The sequence below is a fragment of the Anas acuta genome, chromosome 9, assembly GCF_963932015.1.
Source record: "Anas acuta chromosome 9, bAnaAcu1.1, whole genome shotgun sequence".
NCBI lineage: Eukaryota > Metazoa > Chordata > Aves > Anseriformes > Anatidae > Anas > Anas acuta.
Genome location: NC_088987.1, coordinates 11,690,679 through 11,714,816, shown reverse-complemented (window position 1 = coordinate 11,714,816; position 24,138 = coordinate 11,690,679). Strand labels below are relative to the sequence as shown.

Sequence of the window (24,138 nt, the reverse complement as noted above, 5' to 3'; positions counted from 1 at the left end):
CCCATCCATCTTTCCATGCCCTAAGGCATGGAGATACCAGAGTCTGGCTCCAGCAAAAGCTAATCCAGATTTTCAGCACTCATAAACGCAAGGCTTGTGGCAAACACTGCCTTTAGGACTGTAAGGATGTCAGATTGGAACAAGCACGTCTGTCCCATCTGAATCCTCAGTCCTTGTCTGAATGTCCCTGAGTGCCTGGTCTCAGAGGAAGCATCGCACACCTGCAGTATCCCTGTGTCTCTTTATGATGCACCCCATGCAGAGCTGGGTTTTGGCAACACATGGCAATCCCCTTGTGTGGGGCCCCACGAGAGAATGGCAAAGGTTTCGATATGATATTTTCTAAGCAACGATTTTGATCTGATATTTGCTAGGCCTCGTCTCCTCCTGCATGGAGCACACTGCACGACCCTGGCAGCTCGGCCCCTTCCTGCCATGGTGTTTTGCCCATGGAGGAAGCAGGTGGGGTATGGGCCAGCCAGGAGCCCTCAGCTCACATTTCTACAGGACCTTCTTGGTGTATTTTACACCTGCAGCACACATTGACACAGGCCCTCAGCAGCTCCTTTGGAAGCTGGACACCCAAGTCTTCCTGGCTCCCCAGTTCAGTTGAACATCTGAAGCCCATTGAAAGAAAAACAGATGAGAAAGGGAATTGAGCTGCTCCATCAAGCCTCGTCCCTAAGCAGCAAACCTATCTCCACTGTTGCTTCCATACAGCTCCAGTTCCAACTTGACCTGCATTTACCCAGGGCTCTCCACAACCCACAGAGACATCAAGTGGTCAAAAAATCTAATTGCACATATAGACATGCGGAGTTTGCCAAGGATGGCTAGAGAGGACAGAGGGGCACCTCAGCTTAAGCAAAGATGGGCCATCCACAGCTCAGCAAGATGTTGTTTTACTCAGCGTCTTTACTAAATAGTATTTCATTTTATTCTTTCTCTCTCTCCTGTTTAGGAGCCTAGCAAAAACAAGGCAAAAAATACACAAGATAATCCCTGGAGAATGAAAGGTCTGGACACATCCCCAGTCCCCACCAGCAGCACCCCTGCCAAAGGGACAAAGCCCCTCACAGTCTGCTGAAGCAGCCCCAGGCTCCTGAGTCTGTGCTCAGGAAAGAGAGACCTCAGAGTAAGTCAAGGGGCTGTGCAACTTATCTCCTCAGTTTTGCCTTTTCTCTTTCTCCCTGTATAAAGTAAATCAATTTTTTCCCCTGACTCCCTGCTGTAGGGTTATCAGCAGCACAAAGCGTAATGGAAGAGAGCCTGGCCAAGCTGGAAATCATTTGCTGTTGTCAGTACCATGGGGAGAAGCCTTTCTCTTGGAGCTGAAAAACCTTTCGAAGTTTATTCTAGCCCAAAGCTCCTGTCAGCTGCTCCTCCTTCCCACACCTTTCCCTGCGATAAGGAGGGAGTGCAGCCGAGGAGCCCCAGAGATGCCGGTCAGTGCCATCCCCGGCTGCTGATGCTGTCAGGGGCCTGGCATTACCATAGGGGAATCACCTTCACTGAATTTTGTATTATGTGCATTGATTCAAAGGGAGTTTCTCACACAAAAAGCTAAGAAAGTGAGGAGTTATCCGATAATCGTGTGCAGGTGTTAGAGGTGGAGGGCAGCGACAGGTTGTGCAGGCCAGGCCTACAGGTTTCCTGTGTCAAACTGCCAAACCCTGCAGCAGGGAGCAACCCCAAACCTCGCTGCTGTAATCACAGGGACACAATCAGCCCCTCCTGCTTGGAGGGAGCAACTTTTCAAGCTTCCCACTTCCTAAAAGGAACAAGAAGGAAGAACCCTGGTGCCTTGCCCCAGCCCCAGCGTGCAGGCCAGGCTGGACACCAGGGTACCCCCTGCTAATTCAGCTCTCAGCCACCAAAAGTAACTGCTGCAAGTTACTTTTAATATGAAAAATACTCGTACCTTAGTACTGTCCGACTGTCTCCGGCCAGCCCCAGTGGAGCTGGCTGTGAAGGGCAGCAGGCCCCTGGCACTGATGCAGGTGCCAGGCCCAGGCCTCAGCTCTGCTGCCAGGGAAGCACGGGCGATAGATGCAGGCAGAGTTACAGAAAACCTCTGTTAAACCTGCCAAGAGACCAATGTTTCACACTAAGGCTCTGCCACCCACTCGAGTTAGCAGCTCTTGTATTTCTTGTATTAAAGGCAGCGTGCCAGATTCCCTCCTCACACCCAGCCTCTGCTCATTGCCTTCTCCCCAGCATCACACTGCTGCCTGAGGGGGTTCAATACCTGGCTCAAACTCACCTATAGGTTCAAAGATCAGAGGACATTGACAGACTTTTTCCACCACCTGAACTTTTTCCAGACAAGGAAAAAAATATATCCCTCCAAAAAGTATTTCCTCCCAGGAGAGTTTCTCCAGCCCTGTGAATATCAAAGAGAGACAGCTCTATTAAACTCAGAGGACAATTGTCCTCTCTGTATTTCAGATTGGACTAAAACTGTGCTACAGGGGACAATTAATCTTCAAAATCAATTTTTTGTCAGGAAGCTAAATTTCAATTGTCTCAGGAATGGTGGTGCTGGGCTGGTAATTACTGTCTGATGAGGCAACCTCTGAATTCGCTGCCCCAGAGAACACTTTTTATTAATAACTTTCACCACAAATCCCAAGTCCTTTTTTGACTTTGAAAAAAAAAATGAAAAGAAAAAAGAAACATGTTGCCTTATTTGCTCTGTTAAAAATCTCAAGCTGTCAGGAGTCAGATGATGTGCTTTGGGTTTTCATTGAATTTCAAGACAAGGAATAGATATTCCCTATTCCCCACGAAGGCAAAGCAAAAACCCCAGTTTATTCTAGAGGCAGGATAATAAAAATGCTAATTTGCTTTCTTTTGCATTTGCATCCTTTTCCCCCATGTCCCACTCTGCACCGCCGCAATAACCCTGACTCCTCATCTCCCTCTTTGTGTGAGACCCAACTCTTTTCCCCCTGTGAGCACCCACACAGTTGCCGGTTGTTTGGCCACTACAAACACCCATTTGCTTCCAAGGCTCCCTGCATGCCAGCACGCAGAAGAGGCTCTGAGCACAGCCAGCAATGAGCCTAGGAAGCCATGGAAATGCCAACAGGAGCCACCTGCCCAAGAACTGGGCTCTCTGAAACGTCCACCTTGGTCCCTACAGCCAGGATATTTCAGGATATAGTGCAGTGACAGCATCAAATACATGAATCACTACAGAAGCAGAACTGGTCCCGGGCTTCCTCCTTCCTAGGGAGGCTGTAAGCTCCCCCTGGCCCTGGGAGTGCTCAGTTCACCACAGGGCAGCAGAGCTTGATCAGCAAGCACTGCAGAGCACAGTCTTGTCAAACTAAACTTGTGTAGCCAGCACACTCTCCTGGCACAAAGGAGACATAGCTTTGTAGCTCAGTGAGCAGATGGATTAAAACACAGATTTCCAACTGGCTAACCACCTACATTTTGGATGCAGAAAACTGATGCACTAGTGCCTTGGATGCTGCCTGGGGGAATCTAAATGCCCTCAAACCATAAAAACAGATGCCAGCCCAAGCCAGACACACACACACACCCATGTACTGCATTTCCTGGTGAATAACCCCAAGCATGTCAATGCACTCAGTTTCTAAATCATAACACCAAAATACCAGATCTCCCCAGGAGAAGCCTGTTGCTGGCAAATTATTGCCTAATCCTTGCTGGGGGTCAGGCACCTCCTGGTGCAGAATTCCATGCCTGCCCCCTTAACTCTGCCTGGGAATTTGCATTGATCTGTCAGATGAACCCAGCTCTCCTGCCCCCAATCCTACATTTTCTGCCACTGTTGCCCCTTGCAGTGGAGAAATTCAGGCTCCTCAGGAGCTACATTTTACTAGCAAAGGGATTGTGCTGAACTGAACCTCCTTCCTGCCTGCTCTTTATTTTCCAGCTCACCCAGCTAAAGCTCATTTGATTTTAAAGATAATCCAATAAACATCAATTAATAAAATTGACTTTGCAAGGATTGGATTTCCCTAGTGCATGAGACCAAGATTAAGGGTCAGGCCAGAAAGAAAACAGGGCTGACATTTCTGTTAAGATAAGATGTTTCTGTTAAACAAAGTACATTTTCCTTTGTACTAATGAAGGTTCAAAAACTCCTGCAGAAAGCCAGGACAGCACTGTATGTAGGTGTCCAGGTCCCTCCCTAGGGGAAATGCAGGTTCGGGTAACTATTGCAGGCTCTGCTGTTCTCAGGTTCAATCTGAGCTTTTTCCAGTGTTCATGGGCTGGAGTTTCTCCACAATGCAAATCTATAATGACTTTCATTAGGAATGTAAAAAATAGAAGGAAGATTCCAGAAGCAAAAGGAATGCACAAAGAAGGACAGTCGTGTCTGAAATACATATTGCAATGCTGCTTCTTTGCATCCTGTAATATGTGTATTAATATTTGCATTAGCTGCTCACAGCTGGAAGAATTCATTCTCCAGCCTTGAAGACCAAGCAAAGGTGAGCTTGCTAAAAGCCCTTTCAGGTTTGGATAAGCTCTTTGCTGCCCAAACATTCTGTTGAGTGCTTAGCACCAAATTAAGCTCTTTCATTCTTAATCACAGAATCATCCTTTTACCACACACTGGTAAGGTGGAGAGACTGCTTACATGCACACTGCTACACGGAAAATGCATCTGAAGGGCTCTCCTGAGCTACAGATGTGTCTTCTGAACTGTTCTTCCTAGCTCCAAAATGGGAATGATCCCTTTAGGAACCTCAGTTACATTCTCAAGCACAAAACATATTTTGGCACCTCAATTCATATATCATGAAAACACCACTTATGTCAAGGCAAAAAGGAACAAAGCTTTTTGTTACAAGGAAATGCCATTAACCAACAGGCTGGGGTTGCTGTAAGACAGTTCAGCCCATGAAAAATTAAAGGCAACATAGACCTCTAATGCATCATGTATCAGGAGAACCATTAAGTAATCAGTCGGCATCCAGTTTTATAGGGCATTTTGGGCATAATTCAATCTTCATTCATTTTAGATCATTTCCTTAATGAAGTAATGCATTGGACATAAATATTTCAATGCAACTCTCTAATGTCCTCTAAGTAGCAAGCAGCCTTCAGTAATACAGAACCCAATTAAGCTGTAAAGGGTAAATACTGCAAAAAGGAAGAAGGGCAAATTACAAGAACAGTTATGTGCTTAAGACCATGGGATTCAGGCAAAATAAATAAATAAATAAATATTACAGCTGTGCTTTTACACCAAAGCAAACTTACAGCAGCAAAAACAGTAGTAAGAGATGGTGTTAATGAGCTGCTATCCCTACAGCTGGACTGCCTTCCCCTTGCTCAGGCACCTCAAATGATATGGGGCAAGGGTTGCTTTTCTGCCTCAAGTTGGTAGAGCCCCAACACAGAGGGATTTTCAGGTAACCCCTGCAATGGAAGTTCCTCATATCCTTCACAGCAGCGATGCTTTTTCTGCCTTCGCATACAGAAAAGCTGGGAATGATTTAGCACTAGGGAGGTTTCCTTAAATGCCTTTTGCCCTCCTTTTACAGCACTAAGTGGGGATTTTGCTAGAGACCATCTCTCTTCCACAGGATACAGGTAGATCAAGGGGAGCTTTAAAATAGCCCCTGGCAGCATACAAAACCAAGCAGCTGTGGGGCCTGGGCACTGCTCTGTATAGCCCAGACCTCACAGCGCTGCAGGAGCACTAAAGTCACAGCACTAAAACTGAGTTTTTGGGAACAACTTTTAAGTATTCCACAAACATCTTTGCCAAGCAGCAGCCACAGGTTTCTCTAGGATCTGGCTCACACCATGACAAGAAAAAGGATCCCCAAAGCACAACAAAGTACTGCAAACCAGAGAAACCCATTTGCTCCTTTTTGAACCACAGGCTTAAGCAATTCACACCAACAGCTAATGCAAGCATCTAGGTGAGGAGGGAAGCTATGAAATGCACTTTAGCATCTAAGAGCATTCCTAATCCTTTGGGGATGGTTGGGGATCAAAATACTCACAGCAAAAGCAGAAAGAACTTTAAATCCCTCCGTGGGCTGGGAGAAAGCATCCTTCATCCTTCCCAGTGTGAAAGGGCCTGTCCCAGGGCAGTGGGGCGGGTGAAAATGGCCGTAAGAGTAAGGACACGCTTGCTGCAGGGTGCCAGGAGCTTGTAAGATGGTGGATACGTGGTTTTGTTGTATGTCAGGAGACAGGGCTCCTTATTCTCTGGGAATTTTTTGTTTTATTTAATGCCTTTTTAAAAAAATATTTTTTAAATGTTTAAGTTGTTCAGGTGCAGCAGTCGCAGCTTGTCACCCAGCCAGCTCACCCCTGGGCGAGGCACAGGCCCAGGGGAAAGCACTGATCCTGATCTTGCCCAAGCAGCAAAGGAGCTAAATTAGCATCACCTGAGTGATCTGAGGTCTGCCACTTTCTAATTTCTGAGTGCTTGTCTTTGCCAAACAAGCGGCTTCTATTTAAAAATATGTTTCTGGCCCGTGATTTCTGTAATTAAATGAACGCAAGCTGTACAGTTCTGGAGTGCAGCACCGTCAATGGCAAAACAGCCAAAACCTCACCCTGCAAGTGATCGGCAGCCTCGGTGCCACCAAGCCATTACCGACCTCCCTGCCCAGTGCCACCAGAAGCAGAGGGCTCCCAGGCTCCGGCTGGAAGGAGCAAGGCAGCAGCACAGCTCCCAGCACAGCTCCCAGGCCGGATCGGGCCCTGCAGGAGCCCCTCTGGCAGCAGGGAGCCCAGAGCCCTGAGCCCAGGCGTGCGAGGCGCAGCCGCTGCTGCTCTGCTCAGCTCCGGCCGCTAGAGAGAGCCCCGGCATCAGGCGTGCTGCTCCCACGAGCAGGTGGAAATAAATAAATAAATAAATAATAATTAAAAAATATATATATATAAAAAAAAAAAAAAAAAAAGGAAAGAACGAAAGCATTTTTTTAGCACTTTTTTTTTTTCCTTTTTTTTTTTTTTTTTTCCTCCAACATTGCTATCTTTTATTTTTCTTGTTACTCCAAGTTTGTTTTCGTGCTTTTATTTTTGATTTGCTTTCCGCTTCTCAGGGAAGAGCTGGGCTGGGAGGAAAAGGAGTAGGTAGAATCAACAAGCAGTTCACATGCTTCTTATATGGGATATTCTGGGAGAAAGGCTTCTCACCAGAAAGGGCTGGATTGCACGCCATGGCTAACACTGAGTATCATGAGTATCTCAGTGGTGATAATTTGTTTTGAAATTACTTGTTTTATTCCTTCAAGAACTCCCAATCCCCTCTTGATGATTTTTTTAAATTATTTTTTTTTATTATTTTTAGGGTTACCAGCTCATTTTGAATATTTTCTGTTCAAAATTAAGGTAGGCTGGACTGGGTCACAGGCTTTGGTAGCCCATATGGCTATGAAACCTTCCCTTTTTTCTGGGGATTTGCTCTATCTGCACTTCAGCAGATCAGAAGGCTATTTAGGGAACACCAAGCGCTTCCAGCTGTGCAGAAAGCAACTTCCAAGTTGCAGTGAGTGGTCCTGGGGGTCTCACCAGGTGGCTCATCCTGATTTCCAGCAGACAACTTCTATCCAACCTGCCTGAGGACCACAGAGAAGAAAAGCCCCCCCCTGCTGGGCCTACTGCTTCTGATGGGGCCGTTCCTGTTTCTCAGGACCTGTGAGGGTGCTGCTCTCTTCCCAGCTGGGAGTGCAGAGGACTGAGAACAGGAGGGCTGGGAGGTATCAGCTGTTTCTTAGCCTACAGAGAGCCAAGCTGGCATTAACTTGCACCTTTACACAGCTGAATTAACTCCTGCCGTCAGGAAAGCTGGGTAGGAGCAAGCACCAGGAGGACCTGGACTTCTGCTGGAGGCAATTACAAATCACATTCCTGGAGCACTCTGTGGTGACAGGCACACGTATGGCCTTGCCATGGGCACTGCCTGCACCTGGGGAAGATGAAGAGGTGAGGAAGGCTGCAGTGTGGAGTACACTTTGGGGTTGTGCTCAGGCCAGGTGCTGGTGTGCTTCTACACCAGCTCACCTGCTGCACGGGTCAGAAACCCTACTAGTGAGGCAGGAACATGCTCTTTTCCTTTGTAATTAGGCACTGGATATGTCAACCGTGTTTTAATGAAGTCGGGACAGCATCCAAATCTAAAACAGGCAGGGAAGAAAATATCCTGTGATGTGGCATTATGCTGGTAAGATGTAAACAGGAATCATGTGGTGGTGCCGGAGCTCCAGCACCAGCTAGGGGCTGCTTGCTTGGAGCAGGGTCTTGAAAGGCCACAAAGTGAGTCATTGGAGTTGAGCAAGGAAGACAGATTTGGGGAAAGGGCAGCTCAGGGGAGTGATTAATAAGGCAAGAGCAGCACCAGGGGAAAGGAGACAATGTGAAAACTGAGGTGTCAGTGCTAGAGCAGCTGCCTGCCATCAGCAAAATGAACCAGGGGCATTTGGCACAGTCACTGGGGGGTGGAAGAACACCAGGGAATGTGTACAGGTGGGAGATGGCAGCTGCAATCTGCAAATCCTACCTTGCAGAGCAAGATGGAGCAGCCAAATGGGCAACTGGGCTGCTGGGTACCCAGCAATGCTGACTTCAAGCAGTCTCTGCTGGCTTACCTTTCTCACAGGTGGAAAATACCTGGGGAAACTTGGATCCGTCACCTGCAGCATGATGGATCACCAGCCACATCCGTACAGTTTGAGCTGAGTATGACTTGGAAACCCAGAGATCAGCAATTCCTCTGGTACAGCCAAAAATCTTTTAAAAGTCCCCAGGCGCTCTTCAATGTTCCTTTTGTGGCTCCCACGTACAACCCTCCATGCAGGCATTCACGCAGCAGGTGAGAGATGCTGCTCGGGGCTCCAGCTGGCCCCCTTCCCACCACAGCCCCGCGCAGCCTAACGCTTAACCAAGTGCCAAGGCTGGCATGAAAGGAGCCTTTCAAAGGAAACAGACCAACCCAGTAATTTCAGACAGGAGGCTAAAATAAATTGTAAGTTGGCAGAGCTCTTGGCACTTCTGAGTGCCCTGTATTTACAGGCTCTTCCTTCGCTAGCCATGTCCCAGTATTTTTAATTATCTGTTTTGTTGGTCCCTGCCTCTGCTCACTAGCAATACCTAAGGGACTCTGAGATGGAGGCGGTGGGAGGTAAAGATGATGTAAAAGCGATTCAAAAGCTGTCAGGCAGTGCTCTGCAGGCCCTAAAATACCCCAATGAACTCAGCTGGAGACAGGGCACTCATCCCTGCACAGACCTGAGCCCAAGCCACTGCAGGGACAGCCCGGAGCACCCTGCGTTGTCAAAGGGTGCTCTGCTCCCCCATGCAACAGCTGTTCCTGGCAAGCAGAGGGGAACAAGTGAATAAACATCTGAGAAAGGTTTTAGAGTTTGGACCGGAGATTCGCAGTTAATGTTTAGTAGCCTGCCCTTTTGTGTTCTGCTGCAAGCTGAATTCATGACTTGGAAATGGCTTCGTCGGCTCGTGTTTGAGTTGTGTGGTTGTATCCTCACCTGCTGCCTTTGAAGACAGAGCATTTGTCACGTTTTCTTATTGCCTTCTGTCACACCACCACAGGTCTAAGCTGTTATTGGGAAACTTTAAGAAGGTATTTTGCAAACTAAAAGCCATGTTAACAGAAAGGGAAAAAAAAGTATCTTACTTTTGCAAATAATTACACAGCTTTATTATTCAGTATCACAGTCTCAGGAAATGAAACAGTCCAGATCCCTTCCAAGACATTACACAGCCTTTTTCCATCTCTCTGGCCACAAAATAATCAAATTAAATACAAATCGTTGTTTTGCTACATCTATTAAATTGGAAGAACACAATTATTGGTAGAACCAGCTAAGCTCCAGGAGCTAGGGGTGGAATGAAGCACTGCCTTCGCCTTCTCTTGCATAACCCACGGAGGGCACAGCCAACAGGACACACCAAACAAGTCTCCAACTCGCAGCAGGGAAAAGAACCCAATTCAGCGTTCCCAGAAAAGCACACGGAGGGACAGAAGGATGCAGTCAATAACAAAATACAATGGTTTATTGAACAAAACGGGGCAAGGCAATGTTCCCTTTACATTCAACGAATTCAGGAGTATGAAGCAAAACATGCTATACACACACGGACACGATACTTTGGTTAAATGTCATTCAGAAGTTCTATGCCAAACCTGGTTAAATTAGAGTGAACAGTCAAAAATAAGAAAGAAGAGGCTTGCATAGACAGATTATTGTCAGTGCATGATTTATATATTTAAGAATTAGCTGTTGCAACACAGGATACACTTTGCAGCTCTGAGGAATTTAAACCAATCCACTAATCTATCTCCTCGTATGGCTAACATTTAGATTCAACAGGCTGAAAGCTTACCCTGAAGAGCTAAACTAGACAACCGCAGTCTCTCTGAGGCAGTTAGCTATATTGCAGTACGCAGATGCAGCTGGAGACACACTGTGGAGTCTACTTAAGAGTGAACACTGATACAGTGAAACTTGTTTGCTGTGAAATAGGAAATACTTGCTTGTGTGTGCCGTTGTCCTCTCCGGGACCCTCCTGTGAAGAGCATCAACTGCACAGCTTAAGTCTTGCCCTGTGCTACCCAAGAGGAGGCAGCAGCAGCTGATATTTCCAGCCCAGAGGCTGAGGGCAGTGCAGCTTCTCAACACAAGATGTGTGTAGTGCAGCCTGTCTGAGGCATGGCAGTCCAAGTGGCATGTGTGCAGCACAGCTCAACCCTCCACGACAGCCCTGCACGGCCAGAAGTGTGTTATGGCACATTTCAGAGTACAGATAACTGGAGTCTCTGTAGGTTTATATGCCTGTCCTTCACAAGAAGAGACAAGCAGCCTGTGGTGTGTGTTATGTGAGGGGCACTGCTGTGCCTCAGTGCTGTATCCCACACCCACCTCCCAAAGCAACTGCAAAACTAAGCATTGAGAGAGAGTGGGGCAGAACCAGAACAGTCCCTCTGCTGGGGACGGATATAGGGCAGCCTTAAAGTCATCCCCAAACGGGAACTGCTGCTGCTGCAGCTGCCTCCCTGGGCATCACCGCCACAAAGAACAGCAGAGAACTTGGTCGCCTGTCAGTCCCTGCTCTGAGCTGTGCTTTGTTTCCTACTGCACCTGAACACAGCTGTGCAGCAACAGTGCTGCCATGAGGAATAGCAGGAGCAGTCTGATTCAGCTGGCAGATGCCCAGGAGAATTACTTCTTGCAGAGAATATGAGTTTTATGGACTGGCTGCACTATATTGCAGGAGTGTAAACTAAGTAGGGGAATCCTCACACTGTCTCCAAAGTGCTCCCCTTGTATATAAATTAGCAATCCACAGTTAGTTTGCATACAGGTTAACATGAAGTAAAATAAAAACCTTGATAATAAAAAATATATAATATACACATTGATCAATAAACTGAACGGATACCCTCTAATGTAACAGTGGCTGTAGTTTGGCACAAAATAAAAAACTCAAAGGTCTAGCACTGTAAAAAAAAAATCTTTTTTTCTTATGATTGTTATTAAACTTGATTCATATCCTGACAGGTGGGAATGCAGAGATATAAAAATACTGTACATACAAGATCCCTTTTACAGAGTGAAGCAGACTGCAGCATTTGCAACTTCTACCCTTCCTCCCCACGAGGAGGAAATTCAATGATGAGACTTAACCTATCCCCTAACAGCTGATATTTTCCCACCCCCATTAAGTTCAAAACCATGAAGTTCTTTAAAAAAAGATTAACCTGTTTGATCTATTCCCGTGACGACAACCGCTTCTCACTGCAGGAAGCTGTACAGTCCAAGTTTTAAGACAGTTATTTCGTAGCAAGGTGACTCAGATCAGACTGTCGAAGACGTCGAGTATCCCTGCACGTAAGGCACGATCACTCGGGTTCGCCTCACCTCTCTTCTGCGGACCACTGTGCTTTGGACGGAGGCGAGGTGGCGGCGAGAGCTCTTGCTGGTGAGATGTGCCTGCTATGGAGGTTAGGAAGTGCCAGGATTTCACGGTGATGGACTTTCCACACGGTGCTTGTTGCTTTGTTAATGCACATGGTAAGAAAGGGATGCAAGAGCTGAGTGACCTGGGCAGGGGTTCCTGCAAGAGCTCTGACATGCTTGTTACATCCAGAGCAAAACCATAGGCAGAGCTACTGAAACTTGGTAATTGAAGACACACACACACACAAAGTTAAACATTTCTCTGCCATGGATAGGAGATTTTGCTCTGGCTGTTCCTTTGTAAAAGAATGGCTTCAGTGATGCTGGTTTTGCATCTCCCTGACTCTCAGCAGAGCTGTGGCTGCTGAGCTCTAAGAAGTATTGGCTCCTTTTTCATCCCTGGTCTCAACTCTTGTTGACTTCAGTGGGGCCATGGAAGTGGCTACTAAACAGACAAGTCCAGTTGCAACTTTTGCCTCGGGAACCCCGTGTCTGCACGAGGCCCACAAGGCATCTCAGGTAAGCAATCGCTCTGTTTATCCCCCATTTATTAAACGCTTTTCTCAGCTACCATTCTTAGCCTTCCTCCCTGTAGACAGAGGTGCCAGCTCCCTTCCAGCAAATCCTCAAGGCCCTCCTATTTACAAGGGCTATAGAAAAATCAAACAGGAGAAGAAATGCAAGGGACAGCAAATGAATAAAGGCAAGGATTAAGACTAAAAAGTTAAGCACTAAGGGAAGACATAGAGCAAAGCAGCCCCGGAGCATTCAGCAGTCCCTGAAAACATCCCAGGAAGTAGCAGACGCTCCTGGGTCCTTCCCTTGAGCTCCCTCTTCTTGGTGCCACAGCTGGGCAGCTTGGCTGGCCCGAGGAGGCCATTGAGGAGATCCTGCAGCTTCACGAGCAGGTAGTGGGGCATTCTTTGGACCTTACCCAGCTTCCAAACAAGATCAACCATAATTTTCTCTCATAGCATTTCCACTCACTCCCACTGAAGTCAACAGCCTGGATACTCCTAAGCATCTTTCCTGATTTAATAGGTTCTTCCTGTGTCAGCAGGCTCAGGGCCTTCACGACTTTCCTGAATAGAAGAAGACAGAAGTTACATCAGCCAACTGCAGTGCAAGTCAGCTACAGAAGCCCAGGGAGGGCTGAGTTAGTTGGTGGTTTTCCCTTGCCTTGTGCAGAGGGTCACCAGTTTCCCATGGACAGTCAGTACAAAGCACAACTGCTTTCTTATTTGGTAGGATTTTTCCCCATCCGATTTTCCTAAGTGCCCCTGATGATACAAGCTGGGGTACTTGTAAAAGTATTAGTACGTAAAACCCCACCAGGCATCCATTTCACAAAAATATACACACTCTAATGGCAAGGAGGGAGAAAAATCCCACACGAAAAAAAAAAAAGGCATTTTCAGCAGTAGAAATTTTGACTGTTACATGAAATACAAAAATAAACTTTTATAAAGCAAAATCATTGCAAATGAGGTTGCCACATTAACCTAAGTTATCTAACAAAAAAAAAATACGGTCTACGTTGTTTTTTCCTGATCGTTTAAAAACAACATTAACACTTCTGAATGGACAAAGATGGAACAAAAAGAGGGCACAAGGCAAGGACAGTAAAATCTAGCCTCTGGCTGGAAAATTTCCTGAGAAAAAAGAGCAAACAAGCAAAAGCTTGCGACTCACTAAAAGATCCATGCAGGTAAGCAAGCCTATGGGCTGGAAGCAAGGGTACACAGCTAACAGGTTGCTGCTGATCCAGTCTAACTTCACAACATTTTTGGCTGGTGCATGCCTGGAGCAGAGGCCTACCGGGGCTGTCTGGTACTTCACAGGGAGTGAGCTGGTGCCAGCATCCCAGGGGGGTAAGAGATGGAAGCTTGAGCTGTTGAGCAAGGCAAGGCACGGGCTCATGCTGTAGTGTTAAATGATGCCCTTGCAACTTATGTGAAAAATGAGTTGCCTCATATTCCTAGTGATTTGTCTCAGTAGCTATCCTGACCAAGGACAAGAGCCAAAGTTAAAGCCTTTCAGCTGCCTTTGGGCTTGAATTGTGCATTAGTGCAAGACCAGAGAGCCACGATCTCTTCCGACTTCCTATCCGACTCCACGCCAGCATTCACTCTCCACAAAGCTCCACAGAGCTGTCAGGCTCCTTTCCCAGGCAGCTGCACAGATCGGTGGCAAGAGCGAGCACAGTCTCAGCTCTGCCTGCCCTCCTCAGCAGAGCCAGCAGCAGGACTGCAGCTACCAGCAGCAGCAGCAGAGCACAGCAGGACAGCCTCTGTGCTGGGCTGCAAGGGAGCAGGGCTGCAGGGGCACCAGGAGCCAGGAGTCTGACCAGAGTGAGACTGCCAAGGGAATAACTAACCTGTACTGCCTGGGCAGACTCCAAGCCAGTGTCCAGCTACTCAGCCTTGCAGTTTAAAAATGCACTTGGAAATACATGGAAAAAAAAAAAAAAAAAGGTTAGCAAGACAAAAGAATTGGAATGACAGAAGGCAAAGGGAAAAAGGCTACTTGTTACCGCAAGAGCAGAATGATTTTCAAAGAGTGGAGGGAAAACAAGCCATCAAAAGGCGAAAAAATAAAGGAAAAAAGCAGTGCATGGGCAGACGTGTACAGAGAACTTAAACTTGGATACACTGCTGTACCCTGGAGAGCAATAGTTTCAACCTGACTGGAGCCTGCCTGGGGTGCTGGACAGAGCAGAGAAGAAGCAGTTAGCAGAGACATTTTGCAGACTGTTTGGCACTCTGTCTCTACCTCAAAGCTGCTTTTAACGGTAGCTTTTGGATTCCATGCTCTATGCCCATACGGCCCTCCTTCAATCCTATGTTTACAGGACACACTCATGTTCTGACATAAGTTACTGTGCTCAAGTGCATCAGCAGCTGAGCTAGGAGTTACAGTAGCTCCCCCGTGGCTTCAGTGAAATTCCTTAGCTTGTACCACCTGGAAGCTCAAAGCAGGTGACCACAGAGATCCCCGCAGGCACTGAAATATGTTTGCGTGATTATTCCCAATCCACAACTCCCAGCTTCATCAACTCCCTGGCATGCCTTAAAAGTCATGCACACAAGATCTAATTTCAGTTGAAGTAGTTCTTCCTCTTAACTGTCCTATCCGATACCCTGGAGCTAAATGCGTGGTTACGCGCCCTAACCAAATTGCTGGAAACCCTAGAAAGAAACACAGCAGTTAAGAAGTTTTGTTCTAGAGGCAATTTCTTCCGCACCAGTCCCAGGTTCTAGCTTTGGATGGCACACGCTGTGAGGACACTCTCTTCTTCCTGCAAGCTACTGTGACTGTCAGATTGGCTCAGCTCTCTTATCCAGCAGCAGAAGCAGCACACATTCCCTTTAACAACTCTTTGCTCAGTCATCCTAATATGGAAAGAACTTGGACTTGAGATGTTCTGCTGCGTTGCCATAACCCAGCTCATATGTTGGATTTTTCTCCCTTTTGTATGTGCATCTCTACTCGTCCTATTTGTCAAAACTCCAGCCAAAGTTTAAAAATAAATGAAAGCCTCAAAGGAATAAGAGGGAGCTGTTAAATCAGCTAGCTGATTCACACAGCTCAGTGGCGGCTAGATTGTACTGCACTGCTTAAGTGATCACATATGAGTAAGAAATTGAAACGAACAAGTGTTCCTTATTAATACGATGACACTTAAAAAGGAGATCCTGGGAGTGGAAGGTGGACCCCCCATAGGGTAAGGAATTGAGAAAGTTGCCTGGCAATTCCAGTAATGTTTGCTACAGAAGAGTCAGTACCAAAGCGAAGGCTAGCACAGTTTACTGCTTCCTACGGGAACCTGGAAAGCAAAACAGAAAGGAGAAACAGGCTGTAAGGATAGGTCCTGGTAAAGAAAATACTACCTGCAGTCATCTTACTTGTACTGCCCTCTTGGATCTCTGATGTCAAAGGGGGAACTGTACATTACTTTACTCCAGCAAAGGGAAGGATAGATCCACAAGACACCCATTTCTCACAGGCTGTGAATAGCACCACAGTCACATTTCACAGCCTTGCTAAGGAAAACAGAAGGATCACTGGGCTTACAGACTATATAAACTGCCACCAACTTTCCAGCTCTTTTGATGAATACAGAACACAAAAGCATCCAAAACTTTAAATTTTGGCAAGGAAACTGTCCACATTTAAGTTACAATCAGTGGAGTTGGAAAAAATCTGAGTCTACCTCTGGCTGCACCTTTCTTCCCCAGAGCCTCTAAAGATAACTCAGACAAGTGGCACACAGATTTCAAGAACTGGGGGGAGGGCGATCCCTCACTGCTCCGGTGCCAAATTATTTCAGGAAACAAGCCAACAAAGCAGTGCTGAGATGCTACAGGAATAAAACGAGCCTGTTCTCAGAACAAGCTTCTGTATGATCATCCCATCCACATGCCAGACAGGAGATACTCTGAGGCTTTTTTTGTCATGTACTGGATCATTTGATATTAGTGAGTCACCTAAAACTCATCACATCATTGTCTTCATGTTATTTCTCCTTCATTTGCTGTCTGGATTCACAGTCATTCATCATTAAGAGATCACCCAGGACAAGCAGAGAGCAGTTTGACAAACTCAAGGCAAACCAGTTCAGCTTTTCCCTCTCTCAGCCAGCAACGTGCTCAGCAAGCAGAACTCACTGAGTAGCATCTCCTGCCTGTTGGGGCAATAACATCCATTCCTCCTCTATGACCATTCCTCTTTCAAACACCCTGTCCTTCAGGCTGGCTACGCGAGGAAAACAATCCACAGTAATCCACGTGTTAGGCCAGCTGTGGACTTGTTCCTACCTTTAGGAGAGTGCTCAGGTTTGGAAAACTGACGTAAGGGGCTGGACTGGCTTGTGTAATACCGAGCATGTTCAAAGTCATCGAGGAGAGGCTGTGACCTGCCAAACAAAAGGCAGCAGAAGGGAAAAAAAATGCATTAGAACATTGTGGGGGGACACAGGAGGAACAACGGGATGGGACAGTAACAAAATTAAAAGGCACAAGAGTATGGCAAAAGGATCACCTCAGCTGACTGGTATGTCCCTGCCAGTTTAAAGCAAACTGATTTGGGCTTTCCACTTGCAGACCAGCTCCTCTGAGCACAGCCTGTTACTGTTCATATGGTGAGAAATACTTAGTGTTCAGCACTTCCCGTGGTCTGCTTTCATTTAATAATGGTTTCAATTTTTCAGGAGACAAAGAATTTCCATTATGAAATTTGATGCAAACCTCACTCAAAAGGAAAGAGAAAAGTTTCAAAGAGTTTAATGCTTGCCTTGCTTTCACCCTAGAAAATTTTAATGAGATCTGTCTTCACCTGCACACCTTCACTGTTTTGTTTGCAAATTAAACAAAAGCTTCTAAGCTCCTATCAGGATTGGAAATCAAAACCACCAGGGTCACTTACAGGATTCTGTCTCACACCAGGAGCATTAGGCCAGGGTACAAAGCGATTCAGAAGATGCACTGCATTACGGCATGTTCCCATCACTTCTGGGATGAGGCACCCCAAAGAACAACACGCACGCTGCAGTGGGGTGTCCACACACAGCAGCAGTGTACAGGGCATAAATGGGGAGCAGGGACACAAGGGATCAGCTGTGCAAATGCAGCACGATTACTCCTTCCTGCCCAGAGATGACATTTGGTTTCAAATCCCCAGAAGTTTTGTTTTGTTTTTAACCCTCTTGGTACTTCTCTGCCATTTTACAAATGTCACTGCACAAGCTCATCAATCTCTGTCAGCGCCGGGCAGGAAGACCAGTATGGCCAGCAGCCACAAGCACAGCGAGTGACGCATGTCACCGAGCACCTCACGAGCTCTGTGCCAGACGTCTCCTTTTAATGCTAAAAGCTCTGCTATCTGCCAACCCCCTCATGGGTCAGGCTGGCTGCCCCATGACTGCTCCCCAGGACTCAGCTCCTGTGCAGCTTCCTGAGTGCATCTCCCCAGTTTTACTAGCCACGCGTTCAGCTCACCTTACAGACTTGTCACCTTTGTGTCGCTGGGTTTCAGGCCCTTCTTTTGACCTTGAGCGTGGGGACTCGCTTGCATCATGCTGACAAGAAGAATAAAAAGCAGTTCAACTGACTGTCCGCATGCCTTGTGAGACAGCAGCCAGCGTGTCGAGTGCCTCAGCTCCACACAGCCCTTTTGTGCTCAGCTTTTGCACACTGAGCATGCTGACACGTGCAAATGGCAGGATCAGGACTAACTTACGATAACTGAAACTCAGCCTTGTTGAGCCGAACTTAAGCTTTGCTCTAAATTCAGGACAGTGCTGGGGGACCCTTCCCAAAGCTGAGGTCAAGTGCATACAGTCCATGTTAATGGCTGCACGCAGGACGGCTGAGCATGAGGGACCAGCTGCACAAAGCTGTGCTGCTGCAACTGCTCCAACATGGTAAGGAGTCTGAAAACATCAGCTACCTCCAGCTGGCCCCAAGATTAACAGAACACCTCCTTTAGCACATTAGGAAGGCAGATTATGAAATCTGTTTCTTATCACCTTCCACAACGGCTAGCCAAGATCCTGCAGTATTACACTAAAACCTAGCCTAGGCTCGATATACTCATTACTTCATAATAAAATTGGCTCAGCTGTGCTGTCCGTGTACCTGTGGTGAACAAACAGAACCAACTACTGCTTTTACTGTTACAGCAAGGACTTCGGTAGAGAAAAAGTCCTGCAGCAGGAGGGCTGACAGTGCTTCAGGGAGGCCATGAGGTGCTGTGACATCCACCACCAGCCTCTACGGCCACAGTCTAAGGCATACCTTACTTGAGACTGAGTCTAAAGAGTATCCAACCAAGGACAGGGCTCCAAAAGCTTAGGAAGCAGCTGAGTAACAGGCAGCAAGACCCTTTGCATGCAATGGTCTGTACCTTTCCTCTTGGTCTCATCACACACCCCCACCTCCCTCTGGAACAATGTTAAAGGATTTCACTTGGGAGACCTCCTGAAGCTTGACATACCCTCCAGTCTTGATCATGCCTCTTCTTTTCAAAGGAAGACTTTTCTCTCTCCTTCCCTTTCTTGAAAGCCTTTTTTTCCTCAGCCATCAAGAGACGGGCAATTTCCTGAAAGGGAAAATACAGACAGCATGTCAGAGGTTGTATTGCTATTCTCAGTTTGAGCTGTTTAAAATCTCTCCTATGGACAACTGCTAAGTTAGATGGGTGCAAAGCCAGGATTCTACCTGAGCCTGTGATCAGGGCCCAAATGACAGAGCAGAAGTGAGACCGACTACATGCTGAACGCCCAGAGGATCCCAAATTGCCTGGCTTGTGTTCGCAGAGCCTTTCAGCCCTTTGTTTCTTTTCCTTCAGTATCGGGTTCATTTTGCAGCATCTCTGTTAGTCTCCTACAGTGTTCAGTTACAAGAGATGCTCTTCTTCAGCCAAGAAGAGCACTTCCTTTGTCAAAGTTGCAACAGGCAACACAACTCCCTGTTAAGCTAACCTGAACATGAAAACCAGCCAGAAACACCCCCCGGAGGCCTGAGATTCCCCTACAAGGGGAAAAACAAACAACTATAGGGTCAGAGTAGACAAATATGTCTTAGCAGTCTCCACAAGTAAAATACTACAAACATTTAGCTTCTTGCTCACCTCATCCTGGGCCACTTGAGCTGCCTTCTGATCTGCCTGGTTGGCCTGAAAAGAAAAAAATAATGAGACAAAACAGTAAAACCTCTAACATTATTAAGACCCATCAAACGACTGGGCAAGGCAGGCACCTATACAAATACACTGCCATCCTCTCCAAAATATATTGAATTAACTCAATAATATTAAATTAACTCAATATTTACCTCATAACCCAGACAGTGGCATTTCAGCTGAGTTTTTTCCCCATCTATCCGGGAAGCCACACCACAATACATTGCCCTTTCTCCCACCCCTAGCCCAAGACAGGCTCTGGCCTGTTCCAGTTCTCAGCTCACCAACTACACCGCCCAAAGGCCATCTTCACCTGCCTGCAAGCATTCATTTAACATCACCCTCTCCTGCCATTTAGTTTTTGGGTATGTAATTCAGGAAAAAAAGGCTGTACTGGGTTGACACCAGCCTTCACTGCATGTGCAGTTATGGGAAGCAGAGCTGACCACCAGAATACACAGCAGCAAGGCCCCTGGTCTTAAAAGTCACAGATACACATTAGGGTTTCCAAATTCAAGATGTCACTGAGTACCTTAATTGTTTCAAGATGACTAATGCATCCCCTCTACTCACCAGGAGCTCTTCCTCTTGCAGTTTCCGAGCAATCTCGGCATCAGACAATTCCTGTTCCCTTAGGGGTTTATCATAAGTGGCTTGCCTCATCCCCCTCAGCTTAGTTCCTACAGAATTGGGAGAGAGAACAATCAGCTCACCCATTTCCCAAATGCTTCAGAAAGGAAATCCCCACCATCTCCTCAGCCTCCTGCAGAGCCCCACTCGAGGGGACCACAGACCACTACAGCGTACTTGCCAGGCAGACATTTTGAGGTGCAGCACACACCTTAGAATAAGTTTTTTCTATACATATAGTTACACCATGTCTTACAAGGCAAATGCAACTGTATGCTACAAGAGCCATGCCTCTTGCTTCAGCTTTCAGTGGCACAGTGATGCCAGCAAAGGAATTGAATCATAGATTTTTCACACACCATCGATTCAGACAGCGGAGAGCAGCCTAATGTGCTACAAGCACAGCAGAGTCCTTAAACACACCTCTGGAGCAGCATGGACTGCAAGAGACGTCTGGGACAGGCACACAATGTTTCTGACAATTTCATGCTTTGGCCTGACCCACGAATTTCACAATTCGTAGTGAGAAAACAGCCATGTAAACATTTCTGGAGTTCACACAAGGTTCAGTTCTTGCTTTGAGTACAGAAGTTTTTTCGGTTTTGATTTTTTCTGAAGTGTTTATTTAAAGGTAAACCACCTACAAGTGGTTTACATGTTGCATTTTGAGAGTCTCTCCGTGGTCTATCTGCAATAGGCCAAAGGAGTCCCCCCCGTATCCCCGTTTTAAAACGTGTGATCTCATTCCCATACAATGAATGCTTTCTCCTTCCATCTGCAGCCTGAACTGTATTGTTCAGCTATCTCAGACATCTAAATGAGCTCTCTGCTTTATGTCTGAGGTACACAAATACTCCAGCTGTCTGTCTGTGTCTCTCCCAGCCCAAACTCAGAAAATAAGCTTCACTCAAAACTTCCATGCTTCCAGCACTCTGTTTGCACGCTGATTATAAATACATTACAGCTTAGTGGGCCACGTATCACTTTCCTTCTGATCAGGTAAGACCAAGGAAAAAAGAGTTTTTAGAGGTCAATAGGTTATCTTCTGTGCATTTATCATCGTACTCCACCCAAATATCCCAAATGCTTCAAGCTATGGGCCACAGACCTTATGCATCAACCCCGAATCAAAACATGGAATAGGAAAATAACAGCTCTTCAGGTATTAAATGTGGTATATGGGGTATTTTTGCTTTTTTGCTCTGATTAAATTTAAGTCAACAGATCCAATGATTTTAAGCAACATTTAAGCAACAAGTAACACCCCTCTTACACATGACCCTAGCATGAAAAGAAAACTTCTGGCACTTCTGGCAGTTACAGTTAAGTGCATGGCCCGGCCTTGCCAGAAGAGTTTGATTGATCCAAGCTGTGAAACGCTGCAGTCTCAGGCCAGCACACAAACTCCATCGAAAAGCATCAGCTTTGTCAGAGTTAAATTATTCAGACTGCTTCCAAGGCCACCGTAAGCACAGTTTTACCCCACTGGAACAGCTTTGCTGACAGACTTTCATACACCATTGTCCCCATGAAGAGCAAAACTGTGTTTCCAGAATTGTTCACTGAACAGCCAAGACTGAGCTTGCTTTGTACAGACTGGTACCAGTCTTGATTTGGTCAGAAAGCAATGATAAACATTACTCGCACATCACTTCTGCCCACACTCAGGAGCACAAAGCCCACCCCGATTCCCTCAGGAAGGGGATGTGAGCGTCTGGCTGTCCTGACCCCACACGAGGGTGATCAGAGACCGAGTCACTCAGTCCCATGATGTATCAGGGCACATCACAACCTACTGACTATATGAAGGCCCGATTAACACCCTCCACTTCCCCAAGGAAAACTTTTGCATGAAGACAACAAAAGAACAATTCTCCTGGCATCTCTGAACACAGACATGCTTCATCTTCCTCACCTTATCCACATAAGGACCTGGATGCCATAATGTAGGAGTTTCCCACCCTGTGGCATACACAGTGAAAGTGGGAGTTCAGAGATTTGATCTAACAGACAGGCCATCCCTCACTCCCATGCAGGTTTTAAAATCAGGAAGATGTATCTGGATTTTACAGGCCACCAGTCCCCAAGTATTATTGAAAAAACTACTCAAGTACATGTTTCCTAGAAAAGTTCACTTCTACAGAATTTGTTAAGAACATCCTAAAATATATCACAAGTGGACACTTATGAGCTTTGCCTAAAATCGTTTACATTTTCAACATTTTTTTTTTGCAGTAGGAATTGGATGGACATTGCTGGCTTGTATTGGTATTAAGCAAACTGTCCTCACTTACAGCCTTGCATCCCAAATCAAATCCCATTTCTGCGAGAGGAAACCACAGCACAAATTGTATCAGTGAAAATAAAAGGGAATTTTTACACAGGATACCGAGGACACCGTTTACAACAATACCTTCTTACTCCTTTTGAAACCAGGGGACACGTCGGGAAATAAACAGAGTGAGTGTCTTAGCGGATAAAAAGAATCTCATTAAACAAGAGACCCAGGCAGGATTCACCGTGTACGCATTGCAGACTGATACTGGAGATTAAAAGTCTTCAGAAGAAGCAGCACTGATTTCAGACAGCAGGACGGGGCAAGCAAAGGTCCGTCCCCACACAGACCTACACCTTCCCCAGCACCTGGTTACCTGAGTCTCTCTGGGAGTCTCCAACCTCTCCCCGGCTCACCGAGTGTGGGGAGGGGGAAGGTTTCCTGCGTCCTGCACTTTTGCAGTGTCTCTCCTCACCCCTCCTATGATCTTCTTGGAATTCGGAGTCCCGGAGCCTCTCGTCATGCTCCGTCCTGTGTGAAGAGCGGCCCCAAAGGCGGGATTTACGGTTTTCAGGGCGCACCACCTGGCTGCCACCCAGACGCCAGGTCTCCTGCTCGGCCTCCAGCTCCACGTCAAGAAGAGGAAGACGCTTTTCTCGGTCTTGCCTTGCTGGCTTTCTGCTGCACCGTGCCTGGTCTGCGAGTCCACGCTCTGACTCCAGGTCAAGGCTGAGAGGTCTCCGAGCCTTCTCCCTGACGGCTGCCCTCCTCTCCTGCAGCTCCCAGCTGCTGCTCTGCTTATGGGCACCGCCATCAGCCTCTCTTTCCAGGTCGAGGCTGGGAGGTCTCCCAGACCCACCCTGGCTGGCTGATTTCTGCCTCTGCCGATGGCCATCAGTGGCCTCGCTTGGTTGAGGAGAGCCGTGACGATCCTCCGAAGGGATGTGCCTGTGTTTGGAGGCTCTGTCGGACAGAGGCGAGTGTGCTTTGTGGCGCTCTCTCTGCCGATGTACGTGCCTATCATCGCCACGTGCCCTGGGAGGCTCAGAAACCTGCTCCCCAGGATCACCCCGGGGGTGCTCTGAGCAACAGGGGGGACAAACAAGGAGGTGGTTAGTGACAAAGGGTTAATAGGTGCTCAATGAGGCCAGAATTACAGCACACAGATGAAGGAAGCCCGACGCAAGCGTAAGCTGGAAATGCAGGTAAAGTGCAGTGGGGCTACACAGAAAATAACAGGGATATAACACTTGTAGGGTGTAACAGGAGACAGAGAGAAGCGGCAGCCTGGACTGAACCAGGGCAGCACAGGAGGCAAAGAGGTTGAAGAAGAAAGCACGGGTGCAGCCCCAAAGTGTGTCCAAGCAACTCCTAAGGCAAGGAGGAGCCACTGTGAAGATTAAGGACTTTTACTGATGCCACTTGGGATTTTTTTTTTAAAAAAAAAAAAAAAGAAACAAAACAGAGAGCAGAGCAACTTGTCTCCTGTCACTGCTGGAGGATATTGGATTTCTGATGAGAAAGGGGCTTACAATGGAGAGCACAAAACGGAGGCAAGGCCAGGAGGCTCCGAGCATAGGGCCGTGTTGGAGCCTGGTTTATGAGCACCCACGCCTTGCCCTGGCTTTA

At 47.0% G+C, this 24,138-nt stretch overlaps 1 protein-coding gene and 1 long non-coding RNA gene across 4 annotated transcripts in view; one reads left to right on the top strand and one right to left on the bottom strand.

The window, feature by feature from the left end:
* The first annotated feature begins 7,300 nt into the window (after nucleotides 1-7,300).
* Nucleotides 7,301-10,273, top strand: LOC137860801 (uncharacterized). 2 transcript variants are annotated; one of them, XR_011099190.1, is made up of 2 exons: nucleotides 7,301-7,932; nucleotides 8,606-10,273. It is a non-coding gene; the product is annotated as an uncharacterized lncRNA (long non-coding RNA). The 2 variants fall into 2 exon arrangements; XR_011099189.1 differs by having other exon boundaries at nucleotides 7,301-8,170.
* The window catches only part of CCDC50 (coiled-coil domain containing 50), a 39,782-nt gene continuing 25,637 nt past the window's right edge, over nucleotides 9,994-24,138 (bottom strand). The window contains exons 6-12 of one of the 2 annotated variants that reach the window (XM_068691428.1): nucleotides 22,886-23,590; nucleotides 20,178-20,284; nucleotides 19,554-19,598; nucleotides 18,918-19,022; nucleotides 17,921-18,000; nucleotides 16,742-16,839; nucleotides 9,994-15,750 (exon numbers count right to left, since the gene is read on the bottom strand). In XM_068691428.1, the coding sequence (XP_068547529.1) occupies nucleotides 15,731-15,750; nucleotides 16,742-16,839; nucleotides 17,921-18,000; nucleotides 18,918-19,022; nucleotides 19,554-19,598; nucleotides 20,178-20,284; nucleotides 22,886-23,590 (1,160 nt within the window). In that variant the 3' untranslated portion in view covers nucleotides 9,994-15,730. The remainder of the gene's footprint in view (nucleotides 15,751-16,741; nucleotides 16,840-17,920; nucleotides 18,001-18,917; nucleotides 19,023-19,553; nucleotides 19,599-20,177; nucleotides 20,285-22,885; nucleotides 23,591-24,138) is intronic. The other variant, XM_068691429.1, reaches the window with a different exon arrangement.